At 18.2% G+C, this 10,317-nt stretch overlaps 2 protein-coding genes across 2 annotated transcripts; one reads left to right on the plus strand and one right to left on the minus strand.

Moving 5' to 3' along the window:
- Positions 1 to 611: 611 nt before the first annotated feature.
- PF3D7_0606000 (conserved Plasmodium protein, unknown function) lies at positions 612 to 3,803 on the minus strand (the record flags this gene model as incomplete). The annotated part of the gene is made up of 1 exon (XM_960957.1): positions 612 to 3,803. The coding sequence occupies one exon, from the start codon at positions 3,801 to 3,803 to the stop codon at positions 612 to 614; it is 3,192 nt and encodes a 1,063-aa protein (XP_966050.1).
- Positions 3,804 to 7,603: 3,800 nt separating this feature from the next.
- Positions 7,604 to 9,974, plus strand: PF3D7_0606100 (RNA-binding protein, putative; the record flags this gene model as incomplete). Its single annotated transcript, XM_960958.1, has 4 exons — positions 7,604 to 7,728; positions 8,097 to 8,319; positions 8,396 to 8,539; positions 8,718 to 9,974. The coding sequence occupies 4 exons, from the start codon at positions 7,604 to 7,606 to the stop codon at positions 9,972 to 9,974; spliced, it is 1,749 nt and encodes a 582-aa protein (XP_966051.1).
- Positions 9,975 to 10,317: the final 343 nt, after the last annotated feature.

The following is a 10,317-nucleotide window of genomic DNA, read 5'->3' on the forward strand; positions in this document are numbered from 1 at the left end:
CCCCACCTCCATCTCGTTTATACAAGAGATTAAAACGATTTAAATTAAAGAAAGACCAAATGGAAAAAAAATATAATATATAATAAAAAATATATATATATATATATATATATATATAATAACATTATATTTATATTTGTCAAATTATTATATTTCCTTATTTTTTTAAAAAACATTTAACACATGTTTAAAATGACATTCTCTTCTTTTAATGTCTATCTTTTCTTTTTTTCTTTTTTATTCTAAATAATAAATTCTATACTTAAAAAGAGTTCTCCTTTATTTTTAAATTTTGTAAAAAAAAAAATAAAAGAGCAAACGGAAAGGTTTATATTAAAGAAAAATTATATAATCATAAACATAAATATAAATATAAACATAAAAATTTTAATAAATTATAATATCAAAAAAAAAAAAAACAATGAAAAAAGAAATAATAAACATATATATAATTTATTATATATATATATATATATATAATATATGTATATGTACTTATGTTGAGAAACATCATTTTCTTCTCTTGGATTAATTGTCTATTTTTTTTTTTTTTTTTTTTTTTTTTTGGCTAGCTAGCTAATTTTATTTCACACTTCATAAACATTTTTGCCTTACTCGTTCATAAAAATTTTCAACTGTTCTTGCAAGTCATTATTTTTCGTTTGATACATTTTTAGTTGCACTGTCAATTCTTGTATTTTTTTTTCATAACTTTGTATAATAGTTTCATTTGCATCATTCATGTTATTTAAAATAATCGATGAGGATGTGCTTTTATTACATAAAACATTATAATTATTATCGATGCTATTTCTTTTGTCATCATTATATAAACTTAAGTGAGTAGAATTATTTAAGAAAGAATAAGGATTAGGATGATTATTATTTGTATTATTATTAACTCGTTTCATTAAATTTATTTCTAATTCTTCTTTCTGTTTTTTCAAAATTTTTATTTCAGCATCTTTTTCTTTTAATGCATAACTCAAGTTATTGTTAAAACTTAAAAGTGATTTTATTTCAATATTTAATTTCGTATTTTCAATTTTACTTTTTTGAATCATAACTTTTCTTTTTTCACATAAATCTTGCAAAAAATATTTCTCTCGAAATAAACGTTTTACATCGTTTGAATAATTTATAACATTAACACTTTTGTCTAGCGCTTTTTTCTGCTCGTCGCTAATTTTTATTTCTTCCCGATATCCCATCACACTATCGTTTTTTTTATTTTGAAGATATTTCTCAACAAAATCGGGATGCATGATTATTTTACGTGCACTCCTACCGGTTCCATCTAAGGATATACTTTCTTTTTCATCAACATTAACCCTGTCAACGTCAGCAACATGGGGAACATCCTTTTCTATAAGGTGTTTACTATCTTTCAGTTTTTCATATATATAATCATCATCATCATCATCATCTATATTGTGATCATCACTCACAATATTCTTATCATGTTCCTCTTTTGTATATATATTCATATTCACTCCCCCTCCACTTTCAACATACTTCTCCTCTTTTTTCTTATGATCATCTAACAAAACATGATTCCTGTCGATATTAATTAATGCATCTTCCTCCTCTTTTGATAAGGAACATACATCTTCTATTTTTATTTCTTTTTTTTTCTCATGACCACTATTAACAACACCAGTTATATTATTATCCCCTCCTTGGGTATTATTCATATATATGTTGTTGTATTTATAGGCATTTTCTTTCCCTTGTGTTATATTTTTTTTATCATATGCCTCAAAAATTGTATTTATTTTTTTTCCATTTTTTTCTATATGCTCTTCTTTAAATTTTGAAATATTATCATTATTATTATTGTTATTATTTTGATTTGTTGCGTTTACCATTTTTAAGTTACATATATTTTGCTCTACATTATCATTATTTAGACCATGATCACTTATCTTTGATTTTTGTCCACGACAATTATCATTATCATTATCATCTTCATCTTCTTCAGTATCATAACTGTACTGTACATTATCCATATGATTTACATAATCGTATCCGTTAGAACTATCCATAGTTTTCAAATTATTTAGCAACTGATCAATATTACTTTTATTATTATTATTATTATTGTTATCATCATTTTTTGATATTTCAATGGGTTCTATTTGTTTATTTTTATCAGAAAATAATAACGATTTTGAGACACTTTCTTGTCTTTTAAAACTGTCACATATATTATCATAAATACTATTATTACGGTCACCTTTTTTGTTTATATATAAATCATTCATATTATTAGAAGCCACATCTGAATAACCACTTAAACATTTTTTACTAATTTCTATTAATTTTTTTGATCTATTAATTAATACATTGTGGTTATCAATTTCTGCATTTTGTTCAGATAGAGGAGATTCATCACTTTTATCAACATCTGTATTTCTATTATAAATTTCTGACATGACAGAACCTATTTTATAATTATGTTCACCGCTTAAAAATGACTTAAGGAAATGATTTTTTTTAATATTTTCTTTAGGACATGAATATGAAATGGACATGGCATCATCTGCAATATGATTTTCACTTTCTAAATTATTATTATTATTATTATTGTTATTATTGTTGTTGTTATATTTATTGTTAATACTTTTATATTTACTTTTCAATAACATATCTAATTTTTCCAAAGAATCAAATGTACTATTATGTTTTTTTAAAAAATTATAAGATGTTATTTTTTCTTCTGAGGGCAATGTAAAATTTCTATATTTCTCCATAGGAAATATAACACTTCCTTCTGAATGATTATCAAAAGTATTAAAAGTAATAAATTTCTTATCGCTTTTTCTTTCTTTGTAGGTATCATAAATTTTTTTATTGCTTAATAGAAATGTATGATCGTCATTTTTTTTATTTAATAGTAATTTATTCTTTGAAAAATCGTTAGATATATAATAATTACTATTACTTTTATTATTATTATTATTATTATCATTATTATTATTATTGTTGTTGTGATAATTATAAAATCCATCATCTGGTAAAGAAAAATTGTGGCATGATTTGCTCTTCAAATTAAAAAGACTAGATCTTCTTAATCCGTCTTTATTATTATTAAATAAGAAATAATTATTTTTCCCCTCATTACAACCAATATTAATATTATTATCATTATTGTTATTATTATTATTATTATTATTGTTATTATTTATGTCAGACAAATCCTTCATATTTGTATTATTATTTTCTGCGTCACATTTATAACTCCCCGATTTTGAAACGACATTATTATTTGCTGATGAAGTTATATAGGAATTATTAAAATTATCAGAGTTTCTTGTTTTTTCACTATTCATAACATCCGTACAACTTATATACGTATCATTTTTTATATATTCAACATCTTCATCCTTTAAAATAAAATTGCTTTCTTTTTCATATTCATCATTTATATTATTATTCAACATAACATTATTCAATTCCTCTTTATTATTTTTATTATTATTAACACCATTAGTATTTTCATTTATATTATTTATCCTACTTTTCTGTGTTATTAAATTATTCACATTTACTTTAATCCCTATATTATTTTTTCTTAAACCTGATATATCACTCATTCTACGATTCGATAAATCATAAGATAACTCTTCATTTGAACTAACACCTTTACAAAAATTAAATAAACTATTCTCTATATAATTAAAATGTTTCTTATTTCTATCTGTTATTTCGTTAAAATCGTTATATAAAGATTCCCATAACACCTCATTCGTAGGTGTTGAATTATTGCCTGAATTGTTCATATTATTATTAACATTAGTCATATTTTTCTTTTTAAAAATATATCACATGAACATTAAAAAAAAAAAAGAGGGGGGGAGAGAAAAAAAAAAATATATAAAAAATGAAAGACACAAAAACAAGGTAAAAAACACAGCACATAAAAATAAAATATATATATATATATATATATATATATAAATAATATTATATATATTATATTAATTGATTTTTAAAAAAAAAAAAAAAAAACATATACATATGAAATAGGTACATGCTATATATATATATATATATATATATATCTTATTTTATGTTCAAATATATTTTATCAAAGTATATATATTTTTCATATATATACAGAGATAATGATCACATATAACACGTTTGTAATATTTTTAATTATTATAAATAAAATCGTAACAAAAAATTAATACTACATATAAATATATAAATATATATATATATATATATATATATATATATATATATATATATATAATATGCCGGGGTTATTGTAGGTTCAAAATATTTACATATAATATACAAGAAAAGAAAACAGAATAACTCTACAAAATAAAATATATATAATATATATATTTATTTATTTATTTACATTTATGTAAACCATAAAAGGATATATAAAAATTAAAAAAACAAAATATGTAATAATATATATATAAAATATTAATAATATTATATATTTATAATTACATATCACAAAATAAATCACGTGATTATAAAATAAAATAAAATAACATTTACTACAAAAAAGGAAAAATAAATAAATAAATATATATATATATATATATATATATATATATATATATATTTTTATAAATTTCTTATGTAAAATATAGAAAAAATAAATATATATAAATTATTATATAAACCATATATATTATATATATATATATTTTTTTTTTTTCTATTTCTTTATATTTATTTTAAATGAATTTTTTTTTTTTTAATTATTTTCAAAATTATTTATATGAAAAAAAGAAAAAAAAAAAAAAAAGTATTTATTTTGATAAAAATAAAAATTTATATTATATTATTATTTAATATATAAAATTATGTATAATAATATATATATATATTATTTTTTTCATTTTTTTTTTTTATGTATTACAAAAAGATGATGTATTTTTATTTTATTTCGTTTATTTTTATTTTATTTTAATTATTTTTATTTTTTATTTCAGTATTAAAATATAAATAAAAAGAAAAACAATGATATTTTAAAAATATCAAAATCTGTGCACTATATTTTTATTTTATAATAATTATATATATATATATAAAATATTATATTTATGGTTCATATAAAAAATATATATAATATATGGTAATTTTATAAATATAATTATATTATATAATATAATAATAATATTATTCCTTTAATATTATATATATATATATATAATCATACTATTTTATTTTATTATATAATTCGTATAAATAATAAAACATTTTTATTTATTATAATTTTATTGATTTCATATAATATATACGGAAAAAAAATATAATTCTATAAATATATTATATTATATATATATGTATGTATAATATTTTTTATGTATGTTAAAATTTCTTTATATATATATATTAATTTGAATATCAACATTTTTTCATCTATCCTTTTTAACGCGTGCTATTAAATAAATATATATATATATATATATATATATATATATATATATATATAATTATTACATAATATATTTAAATATAATATATATATATAAATAATATTATATTAACATAAAAATGTGGAAATAAAAAAATAATGAGTCAATTTAATTTTTCTACATATCATATTATTTTATTTTAGTACTCTAAAAAATTTATATATATTAAAACATTTGCAAATAATAGTCTTTCATATGTTAACAAATATTCTTATCATTTTCTTATTCTTATAAATAAATAAATAAATATATATATATATATAATATATTGTATATATAATATATTTATTTATAAATGTGATAAGATTAGGTCCTTTTTTTATATACATATAATATTATACATATTTTTATTTTTTTAATATTAAGATAATAAAATGAAAAAATAAAAAGGATATCATATTATATATATATATATATATATTTACAAACATGTTGTTATGTTCATTCTATATGAGGATATAAAATGTTTTATTTTGAAAAGACATGGGTATAAATAATAAAATGTTGTTATAATTATATATACAAATATGATATATGATATATGATATCTTATTATTTATATATATCATGTCCCCCCTCCAGCCTTCTTTTTTTGCTTATATAAAAAGTTGTACAACCGAATCTTTTACATATATTATAAAGAATGCAAAAAAGTGATATTTATTATTTCATATTATGAATACATTATAATATATATATTATATATATTACATATATGTAGTATGTTTAAAATATTTATTTGGGAAATACGTCTAATCTATAATCTTTCTTTCTTTTCTTTCCTTTTCTTATCTTATTTTTTCTCCCCATTCTTTTCCTTTTTTGTCTTTTAAATAATTAAGTAAAAAGAAAAATGAGTTTCATACATTCTTCAAAGATAATTATACAATATTAAGACTTATAATATATATATTATATAAATATTTCATGTCCAAAAATGTATTAATATAATAAGTAAAACAAAAAGAATAAAACCTTTCAACATATATATATATATATATATATATATATATACATATGTCTATATATTTTTTTTTATATTTATGTGCAGAACTTACTTAAAATTCCAAATATCATAACGCAGAAAAATATAAAAATTTGAGAAACAAAGAAAAAGAAAAAATAAAAGAATTTGCCTTGATTAATTAAAAATAAATATCATAGGTATACTTATAATATATACTCATAAAATTACATTATATAATAATTCGAAAATTATAATATTTTTTAATATAATTTTTTTCTTTCAATTTTTTTCTGTACCAATAAAAAATATAAATCAACTATTAAATATATATATATATATTATCATAATTTTTTTTTTTTTTTTTTTTTAACACATATACAAATATATATACATATATATATATATATATATATGGGTAATAAAATAAAAAATAAATAAAAATTGTAGTAGAAAGATTTAATAAATAAAACATTACAATAATTATCTTTTCTATATATTTCTACATAATTATTTCATTTATTATAATCTAAAAATAAATTATTTTCTTCATAAAAAAAAAAAGAAAAAAGAAAAAAATGAAAAGATATTTTTTTAAGGTCTTATGCGGTTTCTCTTTACATTTATATATTTAAAATTTTTTTTTTCTTTTTTCTAGCAACATTAAATATATATAAATATATTATATATATATATAATATATATATTTATATATGCATACCAAAAAAATATAGGAATTATAAAATTTATATATATTTATTTATATTAATATATATATATATATATATATATATATATATATTTTTTTTTTTTTTCTATATATTATAAATTTTTCTTTAATTTTTTATAAATAATGATTATAAATATAATATATACATAACAAAAAAAAAAAAATAGAAAAAAAAAAAAGATGAATGAATAAAATGAAGAAATAAAAAATATATAAAAACTTAAGAAAGAAAAGAACCTTTTTATATTATAATATATATGTAAGAAAAACATTTTTTTTTTTTTTTTTTTTTAAATAAATTATAAATTATTTTTATTTTGTTTTATTAATTTAATAATATATATGTATACATATATATATATATATATATATTTTATATATGTATGGAAATTTTTTCATTTTCTTTATACTTTTTTTAGAAAAAAAAAAAAAATTATAATAAAAAAAGGTTGAAATAATATGAGTTTAAATTTCAGTATAGCTAATGTAGTATATGTTAAGAATCTTTCAAGTGATATAACTGAAGAGAATATAAGAGAAAAATTTGGTTCTTGTGATGAAATAATAAGTATTACATTTAAGAAGTAAGTTCATCTTTTTATATGGATAATATATGCATATATGTAAATGTATATATATATATATATATGTATATATAATGATGATTTCATTTTATTTTATTTTATATTCTTTTTTTTTTTTTTTTTCTGATAAGAATTATAAGTTACAAAAGAGAGAGATTGTAAAATGAATGTCAGTTGTTTGTCGTGCTTTAAAATTAATACATACATAAACGAATAATACATGTGTATATATATATATATATATATATATATATATTTTTTTTTTTTCTCGTTATTTTTTCCCTGTGTGTGGTTATAATATGTTTTCATATATTATTTATATATATATATATATATATATATTAATTAATTTTATATCATTGTTGTAGTTTTCCAGGACTTAATCAGAAATATTGTCAAATTGAATTCAAGACATCAGAAGGTATAACAAATGCATCTAGGTTAAATGGAGAATCTCTTTTGAATGTCCCTATGGTTGTGAGTGTCATAGAACCCATAATAAATAATACTAATTTGAGTGAATTATCTACAACGGAATGTGATAAAAATGTAAATAGTTTGTTAGATGTTCGAAACAGTATAACGAATCAGGTAAAAAAAAAATATATATATATATATATATACATATATATATATATATATATTTTTTTTTTTTTTTTTTTTTTAGGGTGTACAAACTCTCCTTTTACAAAAACAAGTAATATCTGAACAGAAAAAAAGACTCGTTGATTTTCAAAACTCATTAAATGAAAAAAATAACAAATTTGATGTTTTTTCAAAAATTGTGTATATGGAAAATATCCCAGAAAAGGTAAAATTTGTATATATATATATATATATATACCATATATCTCATTTATACATTTGTATATTTATACATTTGTATATTTATACATTTATATATTTATATATTTATATATTTATACATTTATATATTTATATATTTATTTATAATTTTTCCTTTTTTTTTTTGTTCCCCCTTGCTCTAGTACGGTGAAGAAGATATTAAGGCATTTTTTCAAAACGTCGGAAATACCACAAGTTATAAATTACAATACAACGAACAGAAAAAGGTACACACGGCTTTTGTCGAATTTAAAAATGAAGAGCATGCGAAAGCAGCTTTAAATTTAAGTGGAACCAAAGTAGGACTACATGAGATATGTATAAGAGATGCATATAGCTTAATTAATGACAAAGACATTTTAAAAAATAATTTTTCATTTTATAGTAATAATACAACGGGTGAGAATAGTAGCAACAATCTTGTGAATACAAATACAATTATGAACAGTACAAATAATTTGGCAATTATAAATAATATGAATAACATTAATAATATTAATAATAATAATAAATTTTTATTAACAACTAATCCAAATGTTAATCAAAAAGTAGAAAAGGTATTAGCTTTAAAAGAAAAGCTAGCCATGAAATTATGTGCCATGTATAACCCAAATATGCTCCTAGTAAATAATTTAGTTCAAGCAACAAATCCATATTTATTAAATGTAAATAATACAGAAAATGCAAACCTCCAACAAATTAATTTAGAAACTGCAAATTCAAGACAAGAAGGAAAACGTAATGATACGCAAAATGATAAAACTGAAAAAGAAAATGAAAAAGAAAATGAAAAAGAAAAAGATAAAGAAAATGAAAAAGATAAAGAAAAAGATAATAACTCAATAGATAAAAGTTCCTATGATAGACATCGGGAAAGAAAAAAATCAGATAATATAAAAATTAAAAAATATAAACATAAAAATTCAACAAGTAGTAAATATAGTTATTCATCATACAGTGAAGAAAAAACTTCCTCACGCAGTTATTCACGTAGTAGTACATCAAGTAATAAACATAAAAGAAATACTATATCATATGTTAGAAGAGAAAAAAAATATATATATGATAAAAATAAAAAAAGAAAAAGGTCATATAATTATAGTAAATCAAATAGTTCATATTCAAATAGTAAGAGTAATTCAAGAAGTTCATATGAATCAGATTATCATCGTTATAAAAGTAGTTATCGAAAAATAAGTAAAAGAAAACGTAGTCATAAATATACAACTTCTTCTAGTCGTAGCAATTCATCTTATTCAGAAAGAAGAAGAAGAAGTAGAAGAGATTCAGAAGTCTCCAAACCATGGTGGGTAAAAGAATCAGAGAAAATGAAAATGAGGCAAAAAATCAAGGAAAAAAAAATGCGTGAAATGGCAATTAGAGAAAAAAATAGAAGGTAAAAAAGTTATCTATATAGAAATATATATAAATATATATGTATGTATGTATATATTCCTTTTTCTTATTCTATAGAATTAATTAAATTATCGAAACAGTTCTTATTATATTGTAATCACAGAATATATAAACCGAACGTACATATTTTTTATACACCATGTTTTTTTTTTCCTTTTATATGGAAAAAGAAAAATGTTAATTTATTATATGTTATATATATATATATATATATTTAATATATATATTTTTTTTTTTTTTTTGATCAATATATTTTTTTTTATATGATTCTTATTTATTTCTAATATGATATTTGAATCGTTCATATGACATAATATACATACATAC

Source organism: Plasmodium falciparum, assembly GCF_000002765.6.
Source record: "Plasmodium falciparum 3D7 genome assembly, chromosome: 6".
NCBI classification, from domain to species: Eukaryota; Apicomplexa; class Aconoidasida; order Haemosporida; family Plasmodiidae; genus Plasmodium; species Plasmodium falciparum.